At 37.8% G+C, this 22,434-nt stretch overlaps 2 protein-coding genes, 1 long non-coding RNA gene and 3 other non-coding genes across 6 annotated transcripts; 4 read left to right on the top strand and 2 right to left on the bottom strand.

Moving 5' to 3' along the window:
• The first annotated feature begins 1,258 nt into the window (after positions 1-1,258).
• Positions 1,259-6,228, top strand: tada1 (transcriptional adaptor 1). Its single transcript, XM_088337058.1, has 8 exons — positions 1,259-1,384; positions 1,744-1,835; positions 1,921-1,986; positions 2,112-2,206; positions 2,295-2,507; positions 3,545-3,696; positions 3,762-3,918; positions 4,878-6,228. The coding sequence occupies exons 1-8, from the start codon at positions 1,311-1,313 to the stop codon at positions 5,028-5,030; spliced, it is 1,002 nt and encodes a 333-aa protein (XP_088193184.1). The 5' UTR covers positions 1,259-1,310; the 3' UTR covers positions 5,031-6,228.
• Positions 6,229-6,584: 356 nt separating this feature from the next.
• LOC148374495 (transcription factor Jun-like) lies at positions 6,585-8,392 on the bottom strand. Its single transcript, XM_088337059.1, has one exon. It carries the CDS (start codon positions 7,991-7,993, stop codon positions 7,073-7,075), a length of 921 nt encoding a protein of 306 aa, XP_088193185.1. The 5' UTR covers positions 7,994-8,392; the 3' UTR covers positions 6,585-7,072.
• A 918-nt stretch (positions 8,393-9,310) lies between these two features.
• On the top strand, positions 9,311-10,952 carry LOC148374494 (uncharacterized). Its single transcript, XR_015850604.1, has 2 exons — positions 9,311-10,718; positions 10,825-10,952. It is a non-coding gene; the product is annotated as an uncharacterized LOC148374494 (long non-coding RNA).
• A 9,004-nt stretch (positions 10,953-19,956) lies between these two features.
• trnag-ucc (transfer RNA glycine (anticodon UCC)) lies at positions 19,957-20,028 on the top strand. Its single transcript has one exon. It is a non-coding gene; the product is annotated as a tRNA-Gly (tRNA).
• A 608-nt stretch (positions 20,029-20,636) lies between these two features.
• Positions 20,637-20,708, top strand: trnaw-cca (transfer RNA tryptophan (anticodon CCA)). The gene has a single exon. It is a non-coding gene; the product is annotated as a tRNA-Trp (tRNA).
• Positions 20,709-21,298: 590 nt separating this feature from the next.
• trnap-agg (transfer RNA proline (anticodon AGG)) lies at positions 21,299-21,370 on the bottom strand. The gene has a single exon. It is a non-coding gene; the product is annotated as a tRNA-Pro (tRNA).
• Between the last annotated feature and the right edge of the window lie 1,064 nt (positions 21,371-22,434).

Here is a 22,434-nt window from a genome sequence, read left to right as displayed (position 1 = left end):
CTGTAGTGAAGCAGTTAAACCTCCTATGAAGGTCTGTTACATGTGCCCTTTCGGTTTAAAGTTGAACAGACAGTTGTTTAAAATGGATAATCATCTGAAAGGTTCTGGGAAAGCTCAGTCTGTCACAGACTGATGTAGTTTCCACTCTGAGTTTGTTCAAGGGATTTTCCGTGTTCCCATAAAACACGGCGGTGAGTGCTGAGATTGTGAAAATTAGACTCATTTCAGATGGTTGTGTTTAATTTTAGGAATATGTTAACCAAGCAACGAATACAAATAATGGAAAACTGGAGACATGAGAAGCTGCTACTTGAGCTTCAGCTCTACAATAGCAAGCACATAATGAACGTGTTATCCACATACCGACTATTATTACTTGACAAGGTATGCTAATTAATTGTAATTCAATAAACGATCACTGTTCTAATCACTGTAAAGCAGGCTTCAAAAAATGTTCAATAGCCTCCATGATTGAATAATCCTCTCCAAAGTTTTGATAAAACCCTATTAGGATGAATTCACAGAAAGTGTATTTTGGGAGTTTACCACGAAGAACCAAACTCAGTTTTGTGGAAACGTTTCTCCTCAATAAAGTTCAAAACTTATACACCAATAAAAGAAATAGTTTCAAAGCTGGACAATGAAGAAACAGTGAGGGTTGTAGATTAATTTAAGATACCCTGATATTTAAACCATGTTTAAAATGTATCATTGTTTTTATAATTGGGCAAGAAAAAAAAATCAATGGAATGCAACTTTGTGAAGTAAAATATAACATTCCTACAAGAGGATATGGTGCCAAAAAAACTAAGTGTATGAGATATTTATACAATACATTAAATTGTAAAACACTCGAGAGAGTATTCAGTAAAAACAAAACGCAAAAGAAAGTGAGAGAGAAAGAGAGGGGGTGGGCTCGTGGGCGAAACCGATATAATGCTACCATCTAGCGGTTTGTTGATTCCAACTATTTTTGTTGTACTTTTTCCTTAATCCAACAGTTTTTAATCTTTTGATTCGTTTCTATTGCACAAAAATGTGAAACAAATATTATCAGATTACTCAACTAATTGTTTATCAATAAACAATCGAGGATCAAATCGTTTCTCTTTGAGATGTAAATTGCTTCAGCATTGCGAATCAATAATACAAAGTGGATATTTTCATTACCGTCGTACAGATTTCGAGCGGGGAAAAAAACTCGAAATTCACGAACTGTCATTAGGATTTTTCAATAAAGTTTTGGACCCAAAAAAAGAGTGTCGCCTTGTGATGACGTAGGTGTGTCGCTTCTAGAAGTCTTGAGCGCGATGGCATCGAATGCAAGCGAGCTCGAGATCGCCAAAAAGAATTTAACTGATGCAATTGGCGATAACGGCAAGCAGTAAGTTATCGCCCGGTCGTGTGAATGTTTGCTAGAGTCATTTAAAAATTCGTTACCACTATTTACCTTGCCCATAGTTGAATACAGTTGCGCGTCGCTTGCTTTCATACAGAACGTATCGTATAATTCCATAAAATCATCATTTGTGACATTATTTATTTTTAAAAGTTATTTCTACAGTTCCAACACAGCCATATAATTCGGTCCAGTTGTTAATGTTTTAGTCTAAAACCTGTGATATATTGTTTGTGTTTTGGGGTTTGTGGAGTTCCCTTCTGCAACTCGTCAACCTCACTTCTAAGTCGGTTAGTACAATTCAGATCTTTGCATTAGTGAAGTAATTGGTTGATTGTTTTCAGTTATTGGGCCAACTTGAAACTGTGGTTCAAGCAGAAGATCAGCAAAGAAGAATTTGATATCGAGGCTCGGCGTCTATTGCCCCAGGAAAACGGTTTGTGTAGTTATTGTGAATATATTTATGTATTTTCTTATTCCTTTTAAATTTACGATGATATCCTCATTTTCTATGTGAGCAGTCCATGTGCATAATGACTTCCTCCTTGCAATACTGACCCGGTGCCAGATCATTGTCTCCACTCCAGGTTAGTTGAATTACTCATTCATTAACTGTAGTGTGCTATGTTGTCCATATATCTTATGAGTAAGTACAGAAAATTGTTTACATTACTCAATAATCATGCAACTATTCACTATTTTTGTCCTTCAGAGGGTGCTGGGCAATTACAATGGCAAGGTGGCTCTGCTACTAAACCAGGCAAGCCCAAAGGGAAAAAGAAATGTTCTTCAAGACAGAAATTTGATGTGAGTAATACTACATTTGCCTCATGTGTTAGTTTTAATACAACAGCCTTGATTAACCTATGTTTTAACATCTTGTTTGTTCTCTCAGCATCGTTTCCAGCCACAAAACCCTCTGAGTGCCGCTCAGCCGTTCAGCCAGCGGGATGCGATTGGTGAGGATGACGAATTCCGACTAAGCGCCCACACGCTGCTTCTACCCACCCGGGGTCAACTGGAAGCCCGCATGATGGTGACAGCCTTTGAGCTGGGCCTGGATAATATCACAGAGGATGCGGTCAACATAATGACCTGTGCCGTGGAGGTGAGTGGTAAAGAAATTATAACACCTGGTTTAACACAAGTGCTTTCATAAATTGAAATAATTGCTCATCACCTCAATTTACATTCTTATTTGGATGAGCAGAGGAAACATTATATTAGCTTTGTCATCATATTCTAATTTTATTATGTTCTTGCATTTAAAACTACTTTTTAACATGCAACACTAAAGTTGAGGTTTTGTTTAGAGATCCGTTACGACAGCTAAAGCTATCTCATGCAAAACATGACATGTATTGGATACAACAAATTGATGAATATCTACAGGGTTTCTTCAGATCTTTGAACACTCTTAAAACCAATTGAATTATTCCAAATATGAGGCCTTCATTGGCATTAAAATGTAGTAGATATATAATTAGTTTATATGATCTGTGCCAGTTCTGACTGATGTAAAGATTTAAGAATTTACATTCCTAAAATATTGATACTTTTTGCAATTCAGCATGTCCTGTTGTTGTTGTAGTAGTATCCTAGTTTCTAAATTACAAATGTAATGTATTTGTGTTATCAATAACAATGCTTACCGGTCAAAAGCAATATTTTTGTAAATAGATGGTGGATATGTAGTTTGATAGATGCAAGGCTGCTGTTTGATTGATTTTTTCCACAGTGCAATATCACTCCTAGGGTTTTGGGATGGAGAGAGTATTATAGTGCTTATGTTGTCTTAACTCATGCCATTCAAAAAAATGCACTTTTTTTAAATGCAGAAAATACTCCTGTGATAGCAGTATTTCCCAGCCTCCTTCTTCCTTTTTCCACTCTGTATAGATAAAAAAACGCTTGGCTTTACTCTGCCAGCAAGTAACCATTGTATCCCCCGTTTGGATATCCTATCAAAGAACAAGACTGATTTAAAACCTGACTTTAAAATTGCAGCAATCCCTTTAACCAGTATTCAATTCGCCAAGCAAATTTAAAATCAATCTTTTGTCAGTTTAAATGTATAACATTTTGAATTTTTTTCATGATATTTGCTGACAGAGACTTTTGATTTGTGACTACGCTTTATTGCAGCACCATTTGAAAGATGTTTTGACGGCTGTGATTTCGCGAAGGAAAGCGTATCGCCTAAAGGACAGTCATTTTCCTTACGCCTTTGGTAATGATGTCACACCGCAGCCTTATCTGAAGAACAGCCTTGCCGCCTATCAAAGTATCATTGAACGGTAGGAGGAAAACTTGCCATGGTACTTTATTGAACTGTACTTCAAAACATTTGTTTCCTCCTCAGCCCTCTTCCGAGTGCTTCTCTCCCTGCCGGCCCTCCGCCTAAAATCTCTCCAGATGATGCAGAGCAGCAAGCGGTTCACTTGTTGGCGTGCTCCGCCCCGACATTCCACACAGCTCTTCCGCCGGTCACCATGTTCGACCTCCTGGAGGCTTTGCAGGTCAGATTCTCATTAAGCATTGACAGAAAGCAGATTTTGAAAATTATAATCGTGACCAAAAAGATACCAGAATCTCCTTTAAAATTAAAAAGAAAAATGTATTTAAGGTGTTCACTGAGGACACTAAATAATTTATGCAAAACTTAATTTATAACTATTCATTTTTAGTCATACGTTTTTATTTCAAATTAGTTTAAAAAACATTTGTAGGTATGATTATTTAAAGGAGCTGTACAGAATTAGGACATTTTTTTACTCATGACTGCCACCACTGGGCTTGTCATCACAGCCTCCGCCAGCTCGTTCATGAGGCGCATGCCAGTACATGCATTTATTAGACATGATTGAATAAACTTCTTGTTTTCATCTTTCTTGTGGTTCGGGTTGACATTTGGACTGTACTTGAAAGAATGCTTCTTACTTTCACCATTTTCGTGCTAGAGCAACAAATAGTTTTGAAACATAAACAGAGGGGACAATCATGACGTCACTTTCAAGTGGTCCCCTAAGCCCTATTTTGACTAAGTAATGTGTTCTACCCTGAAAAGATTTGCTAAAAGTAAGAAATCATAGGAAGCACAGTGGAAAGTATAAGTGCTCTTTAAACTCAGTTAACACATAAGAATAAATATTTAACTTTCAATTTTTCTAAGGACGCCTCAAAGAATAACTATTTAAAAGTAGAGTGGATCATATTACATTTTTAGTGCCCTTCTCTGCTGGAATTTGGCATTAAAAATAACATATAACAAAAACAAAGACTCTTACATGAGTAAACCTTTCAAGGGACAATGCAAATGCAAAATAGTTTGTGTGTCCCATGTTGTCTAATGGCAGAGAATTTAATTTCTTATTTTGGGCGAATTCTTGAACTTGTTGTTCAAGTGATAAAATGGACAAAATTGGAAGATCAGTTGCAATGCTGTAGCAATGATTTAAGTAAAATGTCTCTGCTCCAGGTTAACCATACAGTGATGCCCTCACACACAATGTATGCTCTTAACATGGAACGTATTCTGGCACGGCTCTGGCACCCAAGCCATGAAGAACTGGAGCAGGACCGTGTACACAGGCAGCGACTTACTGCAAAAGACGGTATGCTCATCAGTTGAGAACTACAAACTATACCGGAACTGTATGCAGTAAATATACAACATGAGCTTAGCTCTGTGTTGGAAACGGATGGAACATAGGGTCCAAATAAAGACTCAAACGAAGGAAATCTGCACTGGTGTTGCACAGAAAGAAGATATAGGGTCCAAGATGAAACAATGCAAATGGATGGGGGGAAATGTCACATGATTTTGTCATTGTCTGTCTGGTGCTGTCAAGTTTTTACTCTTTTTCTACCAGCCTTTTTGGCAAACAACGTCACCTGCAGTTGCAGTTAGATCTGAGTTAAGTGTTTACTTTTTTAATTTAGAGCTGTTGCATCCGACGTTGGGAAGTGTTATAGAAGCCAAATATGAATCCCGTAAGGATTCAATGCAAACTGAGCGAGCTTAGATATCAACAACTATTTCAAAACACCCTAATTATTAGGTTGATATTGGAGAACACAAAAGGTTTTAAGAATTTGTTGCTGGGACAAGGGAGAAATCAAGTCATCAGTATATACACCAACTAAACAAAACATAAATGTGTCCAAGGATTGAAGACTTGACAACAGTTTTAAAAAATGGATGAATCAATCCTCACTTTCAATGATTTCCTCTTTCACCGACCCACGCCTTCTTGTTTACCTTACTCCTTCCCATTCTTTGGTGAATGCAACGAAACGATTAGGCACGTACTTCCTGCTCTCCATGGCATCACTTTGAACTGTTCTTACCATGACCTATTTATTTCATCTAGAGGTTTTTTTGCTTTATTTTTAATATACTATCTCACTCTTCCATAACTGTTATCTATTAGTGACTAAAAACTCCCAGATCTTGTTAAAATAATGTTCCTTTTTTTCTTTGAGTATTTTATTAAGTGTTAATTTTTTTTTTAGAAAAGTACTTAGGGTGTTGAACTCCTTCTCTTGCATGTGCAAAGATCTTTAGTTTTGGTAGAGTAAGGAGTAAAACTGAAGGTAAGGGCAGTTATGTGATCGAGGTCAAAAGCAGATTCAAACTTAAATTGATTGAAAGCACAATCAAAACAAACCCCTCATGGAAGTGTTCAGGTGGGTTTCCATGTGGTTCTGAAACTGATCCTGTACTCTGCTGCTTTCCTTATTTTTCTGGATGTTTGTTTTAAGTGTTCTGGAAATACTACTGTTTGAATAAAGCAAGCCAATAAATTGGTGTGTGCATACATTGGCAATTGTGCAATGCATGTTTTTATGTTCATTTTTATTGTACTTTGTTTCCATTTGTAATAAATACATGCACCAAATATTTATTTTGTTAAATTCTTAATGTATCTTAAAGGAACAATATCACTTGTTTTACATTCAAGACAGTAGTGGTGACTCACAAAACAACGACACTAGCCAAAGAGCCTCTTACCAAATATGGCACATGCTGCTTTCTTCCGCTGCGCAGACGTCCAATCACAACTCGCGCTGACCTCCAAGCCATGACGACCCACGCTGCGCTGGAAGTGACTCACTTTCTGCTTCACTTGGTCCATCTAAAGACTGCTAGGAACCATTTATTATTCAGGACTCCCAGGCTGTGTGGAGTCCAACCTTTTATTTTGGCGTATGTACAAACGTGAAGTGCTCAAAACCGCGTACAAATCTGCACTGTCTAACATCGGTTGGTTACACCTGACCAGTATCCCAAAAGTTGCATCAACGTGAGGAATCAAAGTAAGTAAGGCAGGTTAAGTCGGTAAACGTTTCACACTTGAGTGCGTAAAAGGTTAGACAATGTTAGTGTTACTGTACAAGTGCATCTATGTGTTATTTATTGCAGCTCATTTGACGTTATATGGGCTAAGTAAAGGGTGGACTGAGAATTAAAAAAGTCAAACAACCCCGTTAAAAAGGATGTAACAGGCATAATGTCATTCCATTTGCGCATGACCAAGGTTCTGCTTCATTCAAAAAATGCGTACGTCTGCAGAAAAGTTGGAAGCAAAAAGTGCCTGAGCTGACGATCATCTGGACTTATTTGGTCCCCGAGACATGTCCGATCATGACCCCACCCCCAAGCAGGGGGATCTAAAAAGCCTGGAGCTGCTGTGTCAAGATGAGCTGACAACCGCTGTTGACGTGGTCCATGACCTTTTGTTTGAGCAGAGCCAGCTCGTCCCGCAGGATGTTGGCAGACGACACCAATTCCGTGTGCTGGCTCTTGAGGTTTTTCACTCTGTCCTCCAGGCGAGATATCCTCTCCAGCTTCCGTTTCCGGCACTTGGAAGCGGCCACCCTGTTCCTCATCCGCTTCCTCTCAGCTTTGATCCGCTCCTGGTTCTCCATGTCGATTGGGGAGAGCGGTGGCGTCTCGCCGGGCATTTCGGGAACTGTCTGCGGCTCCTCTTTCAGGGCGCGGAGACGCGAGTGCTGCGCCTGCTGGTCCATGTGAGGGTCCGGGTAACAGGCTGGCGGCTGTCTGTCGTTGGTAGCCGCGCAGCGGTTGAAATTTGGTAAATTGGTATATTCTGGCGGCTCAGGGGGTCGCGGCCTGCAGCTGTAGGGATCTTCGCCGGTGTCGGAAGTAGCCGAACCGGACACCATGCTGGTGGTCGGCGGCGCCTCCGAGTTGGCGGTGCTCATCTGGTGGTAGTGAAGCTCAGCCAGTGCCTTGGCAAAGCCTTCGGCGAAGCCCTCTTGCTCGTCCGTGATGTTCTTGGGACATACAAACTGGGTCGGGGTGGGGGTGGTCAGGCCCGTGCACGACTGGATGATCAATCGCTCCAACTCCGGGGAGGCAAGCTTGAGCAAACCTACATCGGGCGACGTGAGGATGTCCAAGGCCTTGGAGCCCAGCTGGGGTTTAAAGTTTCTGGGATCGTTGAGATTCAGAGTCATCGATTGCTTGAGAGCTTTTGTGTTGAAGCCGTAGACCCTCGCCCCGTCGTGGTGTGGGCTCGACGCGCTCACAGCGTCTTCGTAAAACGTCGTGTCCATTTTCCCGGACATGAAATTCTTCCCTTGTTGTTCTCACCTTAGTAAGAGTCTTCTGTTTACATATGACTTGTTCTGCCTCGGTCTTGTTGTGACAGTGTCCGCCTTTTGTTGGAAGTTCAAATCACTTGGCAACTCCTTGTCCCGAGAAAACTTTTCGCTCTCCTACCGTGCGATCATCTGTAAAAAGGCGTCGTTTCCCCGCCACAAACACCAAAATGTCCGGCAAAACGTTGAGTTTTGATTGATGCCAATCCCCTTCTTTAAGAGGGACAACAGATTCTGATTTGGGTTACTACTTTCGATCACTTCCAACGTGGAGACGAACTTTATCCACCTCTGAGCAGCAGCTCCCCTGAAAATAACAATGATGTCATTTCCAAGCATTTCGATTGGACCGAATGGATTCGTCAGGCGGGGTTTATGTACTGACATGGGGGTTGCTCCGACAACAGGCCGTGTCCCCGCCCCCCGCAGTGCTTTATGGGATTAGGTAATGCAGACAGTGGAGAAATGTACTCTGGGATTACGTACGTGTTTTTGAATATTTAGTTATCTGCTCAATCGTTACTGCTACGGGTGGGAGTACTGGGAATATTGTTATCGATCCGATCCAAGTAAATACAGGGTTTAATGTGATTGATACCGATCCAATACTTTTTGGATGGAAACGTCATGATCATCGACTAATTTAAACCCTTCCTCATGAGTAAATGTATAAAAAACGTAATATTGGAATATAATATTGTGAATGTGCTTAATTGCTGTTGAGATTGTCAAGATTGTTTTCTGTTTTTAGTGTCAATAAATTTGTTCAAACCAAAAAATCTTGCACAATAGTATTGCCTTTTACACGCTGGTTAACTACTGTTAAAAGAAAATAACTCTGAAATTGTTTAATTGATGTTGAAAATGTCAGGAAAAAATGTTAAAACGTCATATTGTCACGTCATATTGTCAAATATAAAAAAATTGTGAATATGCTTGATGGCTGTGTTTTGCTGCTGTTGGTGTCAGTGGATTTGTTCAGACCGAGGACAATCGACTTTGGCCTGGACGGATCTATTGACACTAACAAAGATGTTGTATAATGAAATTGTGAATATGTTTGATTTTCGAGAAGGTTTGTTCAAACCTCACTTTGTGTTTGCTGTTAAAAACGTAATATTGGAATATAATATTGTGAATGTGCTTAATTGCTGTTGAGATTGTCATGATTGTTTTCTGTTTTTAGTGTCAATAAATTTGTTCAAACCAAAAAAAAAATCTTGATAAGATTTTCTTACCTGTTCTGTACGTTTATTATGCATTTTAAGACGTGTACGACGTACGAGAAAATCTTTACGGAAAAACACAAATTTGTCAATTATGGGTACCATCCGGTATACAGCAACTATCACGAAACAGCAAATCAATCAAGTCAAACGAGTTTGCCGCGGAAACCTCTATCTCTGTATCGTTTTTTCGTTGCAAACGAAGTGAGCGGTTTGATGTAGTGAAAGGAAGTCCGTCTCTTTTTAGAGAACGGGCTTTTTCAGCTCAACTCAGTAAAGAGAGACGGCTCTCAAACGGCTCACTTGCTTTGGTGCATTATATTACGAATTATTATGTTGTGTAAAGAAGTTACGAAAAAAGAAAGTATAAAATGAGAAAATGAAAACAGACAGGTTTGTGGTCACCCCTTCAATCGGTATATTACCAACAATAATTTAATGCAGAAAATGAATTCAAAATTTGAATGAGAAAATGTATTATTCTACTTAACTATATTTGCATGTATTTTTTCCTTCTACAGTGAACGTCCAAGCTACTTCATTTTTGAACTTTTTAATAATAAACCTCATTCATGTCGAGCAACTCAGGATCTCACAACAAAATGTTAATTAACAATATATATGATATAACGAAACACATGTACAATATAACATGTTAAACTACATAAATAAGCACGTTTGAAAAAAAAATATGGTGTAAGATTATTTTGTATTTTGTAAGGGAAAATACGACAGTTTGTAAGGGCATGGAGCCCTGGAGGTTGACAGGTATGGATTTTAGGCACTAGAATGTTCGATTATCAATGAAATAACTACAATTTTTTATCGTACAACTACTTCAAAACATAAGTCAAGTAAGTCAAATCAAAATAAGCAGAAACGTAACTAATACAAATATTTTATAACAATGTCAGCAAGCCAATTGAAATACTTTCCATTGGACAATATTTGGAAAATAAAGTCAACATGCCAACATTGTAACAACACAATGTAAAACACCTTTAAAGGTAAAAAAACAAAACAAAATACTTATACTACAACCACTGTTTTAAAACAATAGTCGAGAGGGTCAAACCAGAAAAGCAGCAATGTAAAAAAATATATGAATTTTTCATAATGTCACTGAGACAACTAAAATACCTCCCATTGCACAATATTTTCAATATTTTTACAACAAAGATACTTCAAATAGTGTGAACAATAGAATTTAAAATAAAATAAATACTTCAATTTTAACATCAGTTTCAGAACCTAAGTAAGGAAAGTAAAACCAAAAAACAGCAATGTAGCAAAAAGACATATAAAGTATTGTCGTGATTGCCTAAGTGAAGTCACCTGGGGCAATCGTTTGGCGCGCTGGAGCGCACTTCCTGATTGGCTGACGTTCTCCACTTAAGCGGTCTGCGTCCAGAGATGGATGTTCGAGTGTACTCTTCGTATCCCTGAGTGTTTCTCCAGACTACAAGGTACCCACGACTTCTCTTGCCTGATTCATGCCTGCCTCCCGTTTTTGACCTGTTTCCGTTCCACGTTTTGCGAACTACTCTCCCACCCCGGCCAGCGACTTACCAGCTAGGCTGCACCTTCCGTCTATCCGTCACGGAGCTGCCATTCCGCCCGAAGAGGCTGACGACCAACAAGCGCCGACGTCCCAAGCCAGCTCCAACAACTCTTTCAAATAAAAACTATTCTGAAACTAACGCTATTGGATCCGAGAGTCTGTTCTGGTTCCTGACAAGTATTGTATAACAATGTCGAAAAGGTAACTAAAATACAGTACCTTCCATTGCACAATATTTGAAAGTTGTGCCAATAAAGTGCAAACACAATTACATCAAATTTGAAAGTTATAATATATTTATAATCGTAGACTGGCAACATTATTTTAGTGATAGTTAAAATGAGAAGATGATCCCAAGACATCAGTATCGATCCGAGGCAAGTGCTCGCTCAGTATTGATAAAATCAATGTTTGGATCAATCAGTCCACCTTTATCCACTGCATAAACCATACATTCATCCATCCCTGCGCCGCTTATCCTCAGTAAGGTCACGGGGGTGTTGGAGCCCATTCCAGCTATCTTCGGGCAGTGGGCAGGGGACACCCTGAAATGGTGGCCAGCCAGTCGCATGGCACAGAAAGACAAGACAACTCATATATCCACACCTAGGGAGAATTTGAACTGACCAATTAACCTGAAATTGATGTTATTGGAATGTGAGAGAGCAGGCACGGGAAGAACATGCAAACTCCACACTGGGATACTGCTGTAGATGGACTGCGCGCAAACCACCCAGCTGCCGTGTCGCCACTGGATGAAACTGGACTAGTACATTCATGAATCAAGAGAATGTTGACAGGGAGAACTAATATCCAAAATCCAGAGGTTTAATAATATTGTAGTGTGACACAAATTTGTTGAAATTGTTTTCTACAGAAATATACAAAAGTGCTGCATTCTCTGCCTGGTAATATACACTATGTTATACTCACATCTCAATTAGCACGAGACATTCCAAAGTCTGGTTGTCAAACTTGTTTTCATCACGAAGCACTCTTCAATTACCCGAAGGGGTTGATAGAATAACCCCGTACAGGGAAATGACAAGTGTTAGAAGTCCAATGATGGGTCATAAATCTTTTTGAAAGGAATACTTTCGTTTCGCAGAAAGAGAACAATACCGTATATTTAAAATGTACGTAACGATCACATTAAAAATGGGCAAATAACGGCTTTTCTTCTTGAGTTAATCTGCAGATTTTTTAAAAGACAGAAAGAATGTTTTGGTTATACATTTTTAAAGTTGTAGTAATATAAATCCAAATCAGGGTTCTCCAACCTTTATCAAGTTGAGAAATACTTTTTATTACTAATTAGCGCAAAGGGCACACAAGCATTTCTAAAATAACATCATGTTATTACTATGTTATACCTACACTATAGGTCAATTATTGGAAGGAGGGTTAAATAGACTCAGTCAACCATGTAAAGAATAATTTTACTAGAAAATAACCATGACTCAGTACCGGGACTGGCCCGAGCCTTCATGGGGCCCCCTATTTCTTGATCATTCCTATACCTACAAGAACGCATTCCATGTTCTACTCCAGGGGTGGGCAACTATTTAGAGTCGAGGGCCACATGTGAAACGTTATACTTCTTTTTAAATAGATCGGTTTCATCAAATTGGTTTTGAAACGACCACATTTAGAGCAAAATAGTATGTTTTAAGCAAATCATTTGTTTTATTTTTTTAGTATTTCTGTTGTACTTTTGTTGTATTTCGAAAGTAGATTTTTGTCATGTATGTTAATTATGTTCGTCATATTTTTTTATTCTTACAGTAGTTTTATGATTATAGTATTTTTTTAGTATGAGCGTAGTATTATTATTTTTTACTATTTTTGTATTATCTCTGTTGTATTTTGTAGTATTTCCATGTAAGAATGCTTTTTTTGTATGGCTGTAATATTTCTGGTGTATTTTTGTAGTACAGTGTAACTAAAGTTTTATTTTTGTGATTTAGTATTTTGTCGTATCGCTACAGGTGTAGTTTGGAGTATTTCTGTTGTAAACCTCTTGTAGTAGTATTTTTGTAGTAACATTTTTCTAGTAGTTTTTTATATTATAGTATTATGTTTTGGTATTTTTTTAGAATCTCAGTAGAAGTATAATTGATGTATTTCCAAAGCAGTATTTTAGTAGTATTTTTGTAGAATTTTTGTAGTATTTCCATCTTAATACTTTTGGAGTAAATCATTATTTTGTAGTATTTTGTAATACAGCATTATTGTAGTAGTATTATGTAATTCTATACTATCTTTTTTTTTCAGAATGAAAAAAAAAAAATTCGGTCCCTTGTTTTCAAGCATTATATTTGATATTGAGTTTTGTAGCTATTGTGTAGTATTTTTGTTGTATTTCTGTAGAAGTATTTTTGAATGGACACACAAATTGACAATGCGGACAATGTTGGCCCCAAAAATGTTCACCACTCTTGGGAGCGCCCTAGTGGTTGCAGGGCCCTAGGCAGCCGTTTAACTTGCTTATGTCTGCTCAGCACTAGTGAGCAATTTTAACCCCACCACAGTTCAGAGGTCCTGGGTTCTATTCCACCTACCAGCCTCCCTGTGCGGAATTTGCATGTTCTCCCCGTGCCTGTGTGGGTTTCCTCTGAACACTCCGGGTTCTTCCCACATTCCAAAAACATGCATATCACGTCAATAATGTTTTATCAATTCCTGAAACATCCACCAAGTCTAAACAACTATTCTTCGTTATGATATATTTGTTTAAAATGAGTTATAGATCAAATTCCATCTCGTTTCATCCACCTCTGAAGCAACCATTTTAAGTATTGTCAAGTGAAGATGACATCACTAACGCTCAGGCTACAGATAACAACAAATCATGGTCAATCTCTCAGAATACGAATCATGATCGGTTATTATCTGAGGCGGGGGACCTTTTGCGTGTTAGACGAATGTGCAAACCGCTGAGCTACAGAAACGCATACATCTGATTCACTGAACTACAGTGCAAATCAGAAATTGGATTTAACTTCATTGCTATTTTGATGTGAGTTTGGTGAACTGTTGACCACTAGCAAGGAGTTAAAACAGATTCCCCATTTCTCAGTTTTCCCTCTAGCCTTCAGAAGTTAGCACTGTATTATTTTTCCTCACTTTTCTCTAGGCCACTGCTTCCAACCGTAGTTGTTCCGTCGTGAGAGGTTGGTTTGTCCAGCGTCCATTGTAGTAAAAACAGAGAAGCCGTTATATTTGCATGAGTTGACCTATCAGCTGAGCAAAGTTTTTATTACTTCTAAGCACGGAGCAAAAGAGTATTCCCAAACACACACACACAGCTGAGTCGAGAGAGACAGATGAAATTTCAAACAGTGTCTGTGCTATGTTTGTTGAAGACCATCTGTTTCTTCCTGTCTTGCTGCTCAATCTCTGTGTGGCCTATTTGACTTGTTCGCTGCTGATCTGAACGCCAACTCTGCTGTTTCCTTTTTAACTCTGAGAAAAGACTACAATGGACAGGAGGCAGGATATGAAGCATGTAAGAAAGAACTGTATTTAAAGGTTCGAAGTCTGTAACAGAGGCCACCACAAAGCACATCCGTCAGTATTTTAGAGAATTTATGCATTTTTTACTTTGCCTTGAAGTGTGTAATATTTGACCACTGGATGGCACTGTATTGTCTGATCCGAACCAAAACCAGTGCCACGAAGCACAGTGTTGCATTAAGATGCCAGACAAAAATGGCAGCAACTTCCAGGTAAGGATTCCACCGACTTTGGAAAAGAAGTACAAATTTCTCGAACTATGATTTTTTTTTAATAGAAAATAATACTGGTATGTTAATTTATTTTTGCCTAGTATTCAAATCAGTGTTTTTTTCACTGAATTAAAAAAATATATTGTACCAGCATGAGGCACTAAATATTACACACTGTCCCTTTTGTAAAAATTTTTTGGTTTGAACAAATTTATTGACACTAAAAACAGAAAACAATCATGACAATCTCAACAGCAATTAAGCACATTCACAATGTTATATTCCAATATTACGTTTTTAACAGCAAACACAATTAGTTCACCACTAGAGGGTGTTAAATCAAACACTATGTCCTTTAAAAAAGTTGGTCTATATAATACTCAGTTATTATCTTTATTGGCCTATGGTCATTCTACGATGGTGGGCGTAATCAATTGAATAATTCATTTTTAATCCTTTTAAATTTCCTGTTAATTCAGGGTAACTTGTTTACTTTGTACTTTGAAATTAAAGTAAACATTATTTTTCAACCATTAAATGCTTTTAAATCTGACCCTGCAGTTTTTAATATTTCGTCTTTAAACACATAGTAAATGTTGTAACTTGATGTTTAAAATGTAATACTTTATATGACTTTAAATCTAAAAGTTAGATTCACATTTAAATGTTAGGTCTATATTTGCTACCTATTTTAAAAGTTCAGAGAACGTGTAATTGTTGGTCATGAGGTTTAATATTTGAAATGTAATTTGCTGCATTGAATTTCATATGTCACATTCCAAATGAACACAAATACATTTTTAAGAGTCTTTCTAAATAAGGAAAAAGTAATATATGCTGGCCAGATTGACCCGTTTGATTTTTTCCCTACCGAATCTAGGCCTCTACACAAAACCGTTTGGACACAGTTACATACATGCAGTGTTCATTTTACCTCTGAAAAGTGATGGGTCCCGGGGACTCGCATGCTCGAAAATCTATAGGTCCCAACAGAGTCAACAAAATTTAGTGTTATCAAGGTTGAAATTGTAAATCGGCGACAATATAAATCTATATATTCATTCAGTTTTAATCATCACAGTTTATTGGTAATACAAATCAGTTATCACTTCAAGATTTTTCAGTTCACAACAATATTTTACATTATACAAAATAATATTGCTGAAATAATTATATTGATCTATATTCTTTTGTTTATTTTCTTTCACCGAATCGTTGGCTTCAACACAGTAGTTTTCCTTGCCTCCGCGATCTTCCGAAGAATTTATCTGCCGTTTTTTCCTGCCGGAATTATTGCCGTTGTTATCACTTTCTGCATTAAGTTTCGACTTATTACTGACACTGAAGAAATGACCAATTTTGTGTTGATTTTCACCTAACACTAACTGTTTTTTCGGAGGCATACTCATACCTGTCAACCTCCACGGCTCCATGCACTTACAAACTGTCATATTTTCCCTTACAAAATACAAATACAAAAGACACTGAGTTGCTCGACATGAATGATGTTTATTATAAAAAAAGTTCAAAATGAAGTAGCTTGGACGTTCACTGTAGAAGGAAAAAATACATGCAAATATAATTAAGTAAAATAATACATTTTCTTATTCAAACTATTAATTCATTTTCTGCATTAAATTATTGTTGGTAATATACTGATTAAAGGGATAACCACAAACCTGTCTTTTTTCATTTTCTCCTTTTATACTTCCTTTTTTTCTTAACTTCTTTATACAACATCATAATTTGTAATATAATGCATCAAAGCAAGTGAGCCGTTTGAGAGCCGTCTCTCTTTAATCAGTTGAGCCGAACAAGCCGGTTCTCTAAAGAGAGACGGACTTCCACCACAACAATGACGTAATCTTGTTTTCCGAGATCAGCGTGCAGACAAAATCTCGAACCGCGAGACCAAAACAACAATGGCGTATCTGCCTGACGAAAAGTTGAGTGCGGTAAATCTTTGTTAAAAAAACTATCGGGTAATAATGACAATTTTGTGTCAAAAAGGTTGCGTACCGGGGACGCACGCTGATTTGACACAATGATGCGTTTAGGACTCAGGGACGCGGGCAAACGAGAACACTGTACACGTGTAGCCATTATAAAAGTAAAACATTAGTTTAATTTCGTGTATGATGTCATACAAAGCTGGGATACTTACATTTGCGGCATTTAGGCCCACATAGAATGCAATTTAATCTTCACAGTTGTGAAGCATGTATATGTTTCCCTCCCTTTAAAGTACTTAAAAATAAGAAGGCCTTACTGATCAGGCAGCAAAATACTGGATTCAGTTGAGGCTTGACTTTTTGGATTGACTTTGGAGTGATCAATCTCATTAAGAAAATGTTTGTTGTTTTTGTATTCTTTGCTCAACAAAAGAAACAGTTCCCAATAGCGTGACACAACTTGCTATGTTGCAATTTTCTTTTCCCAAAATATTGAGAGACTAATGTTTATTCTTTGCTTCTGCTGTCTTGTCAAGAAGTGAATCTGCAGTTTGAACTATTCCTGACCTCTCAATCTGACTTTTGGTCACGACCTTTAGCCATTTCAAATTGTTGGATAGTCAGAGGTCAAAATGCTTATGTGTACAAATGTTGGACTTGTCACAGTGATGTGTGCCCTATTGCCCTTCCAAGATGAGCACATGTAATCTGTGCCTTGGGACATTTTCTGTTTGAAGTTGTTCAGTCTGAGGCAGTGTCCCCTCACTAGATTAGTTGGATAGATGGATGGGTGAATGAGTGATCAGACAGATAATAAAATACTGCATTCAACTCTGCTTATCTTTGGTTTTTGAGCAATTTTTGTAGTCAATAGATTCCGAGTGACTCTCATCTGACACTTTAATCTTTCATTTCCAGTATTGATTTAATTTTGGAAAGCAGTATGCTATGAAGCAGAGCATTTAAAAGAATCGAGTTATGACATTTAAGCCATTTACTTATGTGGAAGATTGAGAAAGAGCAAACAATTTGACCAGATTTAGACTCATGCCAATGCAACCAGTACAAAGTACAAACAAAAGACCATGACATTCTATTGCATTTTGGAACAGAAACACAACATAAACATGTTATAATTGTGTAACCTAACACAAGCTCAACTAAACACAAGCTCGCAAAGATTATCATTATAAAATTATCACATTAGATTATCACCCAAAATTGTCACCTGTAGCACTTAACTCTTAATTTAGTTTAAAGAAAAATGGAACTAAATTTAGCAAAGTCAAGTCAAGTCAAGTCATTTTTATTTGTATAGCCCTAAATCACGAAGAGTCTCAAAGGGCTTCACAGATTATTACACTATATTACACAGACTACTTTTCAGCCGACGAGAAGAGTAGGTTATTCATATGCTATGGAGTAGAAGTGAGTTTTAAGTTTAGATTTAAACATTTCCACTGAGGTTGCAGATCGGATCTCAGGGGGAAGAGCATTCCACAGCACCGGTGCCCGGATGGAGAACGCTCTCGAACCAGCAGAACGCTTCTTTGCTCTTGGGATCACCAGAAAACCGGCACTCTCAGATCGTAGGCTTCGGACCGGGACGTAGGGGCAAATCAGATCTGAAAGATAAGAGGGAGCAAAGCTCACGTAGAACTGACACAAATCATTCCTAATTTAATTTCAGTTTCTCTACGAGCTTTTCCTCATTTAATTTAAATTTTTGCACAGAAATAGTCAATATTTGTAGTGTTCTGAGTGGAACTAAAAATCAGAGATAAAAACAATCTACAATGAAATCTAATACAAATAGATGTAATCACGCTACCATAGCATTTTCTACTTTACTACGTTATGTCTGCCTGTCTCGTTCGTTTATTTTGATGAACGAAATCGGAACACCATTCAATGCATTGCTGTTTCAGACGGCGGTAAAATACAATAATAGTCCACAAGCATTCTTACATTACTATATATTTGAGTTAATGAGTTGATAGCAAAATTATTTTAATCAATTTTTTAGATTTTACCTCTACTCTCTACATTGGTATCTCTGTTGAACATGCCATAATTTACATCTCATTTAAAGACTCTATGAAACATACCTAAAAGTTAGTGAATAACAGATTGCCATATCTAATCTCATTGCATACAATGTTTCTTAACATTAATATCAATCACAATAAAGACAATTCAATTGAATATCATCTTAGAAGTGCGGTTTGTGGTCGAGTTGTGAGTTTTCAGGGTGTACAGTAGTTGAAATTAAGGCGGTTTGACGTTGAGACACGGTGAACTGCATATTTGTTGTGCCTTGATTTTTATTGACACATATTTTTTTTCCTCCTTTCATATGTTTTAGGTCACCCTGAACTATCAACTTTAATGTGGTGGAGGTGAGCGCTTAAAGTGTAAAATTTGGAGCAGTGTTAGTCTTTAAAGGGGCCGTGTGTAATATTTAGTGCCTCCTAGTGGTGCAAAAAACTTCAATCCAGTAATTGGGTTCATAAAGCGAATTAATAAAAAATGTGCAGGTTTTTTAGCTAGCTATACAGCTACTTTTTTTTAGCTTAGTAGCTAGCTATCTTCATACATTTTTAGCTATTTAGCAAGCTATCTACCTAGCTTTTTACATTTTTTTGCATGCTATCGAGCTAACATTTAATCGTTTTTACCATTTTGGATAGCTATCTAGCTCCAATTTAGTGTGAACTTTACATTACAATATTATTATCATTTATATAATCATATATGATATTTAGAGTCTATGTAGACCAAGTTACACGTTTAATTTGTCCATATTTTGCTTGACATATTTCCGTTCCTCCAAAAATATTTTATATTGTTGATCTCATATTTGACTAATTATTTGTTGTTGTGCTCTGTACAGCGCTATAGAGACTTTTTGTGATAAAGAGCTATACTAATAAGTATGACTTGACTTGACTTGCTTAAAAGTACAAACAAAACGTATACATTGTCATTTATAGAGGAAAAATGCAAGTGTATGCACTGAAGTTGACAAAGTGAGATAGCATTGTTGTTTTAACAAAAGCAAGAGAAGAGTCAGCAATGAAACTCTAAGAGAGACTTTAACTTTAGCTAGATTTTGGGACAAATGATCTTTTGTAAATCGATAAAGGTTCATTTTCGTCGTTAGTACGGGAAATATGTGAAGAAAATATATTTTTCCCAATTGTCAGCGGACCGATTTTTTTTTGTTTTGTAAAAACTACGGGTATTATAAATTATATCGTCATTAAACATACTGTTCAGTGTCATTTTATAACATTTTTGGTTAGTGGTGTGCTGCAAAATTTTTCCAATGCAAAAAACGTGCCCTGACTCAAAAAAGGTTGAAAAACACTGTTTTACACTATTCCCTTGAGAAATGTTAGAACAGCACACTGCGCGGATTAGTCTATCAGACTAGTACAACAGTATTCATCGTTCTCTACAGGCGTTGGTGGTATAGTGGTGAGCATAGCTGCCTTCCAAGCAGTTGACCCGGGTTCGATTCCCGGCCAACGCATAATTGTTTTACTCCAAAAGTTCAAGAGGCAGTTTACGCACAGCTGTAAATGTTAAGCTTTTGAACGACTTTTCATTTATGGATGTAGTTTACTAAAGTAGAACAAAAATGCTACTTGTCTCTAGTCCGTGCCACTTTTTGTAAAACCACTGTCGAATTTCTTTTCTTAATCGTTATCAGGCGTTGTGATATAAAGCAAGCTGTTCGTGCCAAAAACGAATTTGTGATTTATTAAAAAACAAACTACACTATTGTTGCCATCTTGGGCGCCACCAGGCTGTACCTGCCCAAGACACACTACAGGGAACTTTGCCCCTACAACCCTAGTGATTAAGGGATCCAAGTGACTAAGCGACCGACCAACCCTGGACCTCATGGAAGCTTCGTGATAACTAGTATAATATCGTGACTACATTTTCAGAAACAGTACTATAACAGAGAAAATGCCTCAATTTTACGACCCAACGCAGCTATACCCAGTTAAACCTACTTTAATCTGGTTTGAATAAATACAATCGCATACCTGTCAACCTCCACAGCTCCATGTCCGTACAAACTGTCGTATTTTTGATGTATAATATCCTATACACTACCCTCTTTCACCATTAGACCTCGTGGCGCAACGGTAGCGCGTCTGACTCCAGATCAGAAGGTTGCGTGTTCAAATCACGTCGGGGTCATTCATTTGGTGTTTTATGTTCAGAACGCTAAATATTTTATTTCCAACAAGAGTGTACAGTTGGGGAACAGCGTACATGACCAAACAGGAAAGTGGGCGTACATTGTATTGCAGCATAAACAAAGACAATTCTTATAAAAAGAAATCGATATATTTGTAATATACTCATATTCTATGTTAAAGGAATACTTAAATTGTTTTCTGAAACAAGTACTCTGCTGTTTTAAGCTCGGAGATATATTTAAATCGTGTACCAATTTGTTTACAAAAATGTACATCCAAGTCAATGTTAAAGTTATATTCAGCTAAAAAAAATATTCTAGATGACATCCTCTTAACTTCAGGCAATTGCTCCCCTAGTTTGACCCCAAATATTATGCATCTCATGGTTAATAAAGTACGACGAACCCCACCTTAAGAAAAAAAAATTGTACAAAATAGTTATACGAAGTATACATTTTGAAATAATTTTAAAAAGAACTCAAAAATACATCCAAAAAAGTACAAGGAGATTGGTATGAGTGGACTATAAGGAGTGGACGACATAATATTCGGGACCAAATTGTGAAAAATGAGTGTCGGTAAAAGTATGGGCTCGTCCGGGATTTGAACCCGGGACCTCTCGCACCCTAAGCGAGAATCATACCCCTAGACCAACGAGCCGGCTGTAGATTTCCCGGAGAACTGCTAAACTTGTAAGTATGACTATCTGCGCTTCTGGTAGGTATGTAAAGGTTAACACATAGAGGACACTAGGTAGTACCGCGTCTTATGTTTGTCTAAACAACACATTTTTAAGAGTTACGCCAAATTTCAATGTAGTTTTTGTCTTTGTCATTTTTACAATTGTTCATAAATGGTTGTTTTAACACATTGTTGATAACAAAAAAGACTTTCTAACGTTTTTATATTTTTCAATTGTTATTCTGTAATAACTGCACCTGTTGACCCTGAAAAAAGTCTTTTCAATGTAAATACATTGCTTTAACGGGAACGTTGACCCAACCACTGTGGCCGCCGCTCAAGAACGTTAATTAGCGGACTGCGACAGAACGCAGCTACATATCTGTGCTACGATTGTGATATTCGTTCTGTCAAACGCTTTGAAGCGTGTTTTTTTTTTTTAACAATTTTATTGACACCATCTCATCTCATCTCATCTCGTACCGCTTATCCTCATTAGGGTCGCGGGGGGGGCTGGAGCCCATCCCAGCCATCTTCGGGCAGTGGGCAGGGGACACCCTGAACTGGTTGCCAGCCAATCGCAGGGCACACGGGGACAGACAACTCATTCGCTCATTCACACCTAGGGACAATTTGGACCGGCCAATTCACCTGAAATGCATGTTTTTGGAATGTGGGAGGAAACCGGAGTGCCCGGAGAAAACCCACGCAAGCACGGGGAGAGCATACAAACTCCGCACAGAAAGTCTGGAGCTGGATTTGAACCCACGACAGGTTCCCATGACATGAACTGTGCCGCACAAGCGCTAACCACTGCGCCGCCGTGCTGCCCTTTTATTGACACTATTAACAGCAAATAAACAATGTGGGGTTTGAACATTTTTTCTCGACATTTTTAACAGCAATTAAACACATTCACATTTTCATTCTATCAAAGCGTGGGGAGAACAGAGTGCGCGTTCGCGTGAAGAAGAGTGAAATTCTGCAGCGGACGGATTTTTTTCGCGAACAACACTTCGCTACTGAGTTGCAATATGGTTCCC

This window comes from Urocampus carinirostris, chromosome 1 (genome assembly GCF_059441175.1).
Source record: "Urocampus carinirostris isolate Australia breed hairy pipefish chromosome 1, RoL_Ucar_1.0, whole genome shotgun sequence".
In the NCBI taxonomy this organism is placed as follows: domain Eukaryota; kingdom Metazoa; phylum Chordata; class Actinopteri; order Syngnathiformes; family Syngnathidae; genus Urocampus; species Urocampus carinirostris.
Note: the sequence above shows the minus strand (reverse complement) of the source record. Positions and strands in the feature narration are given on the sequence as shown.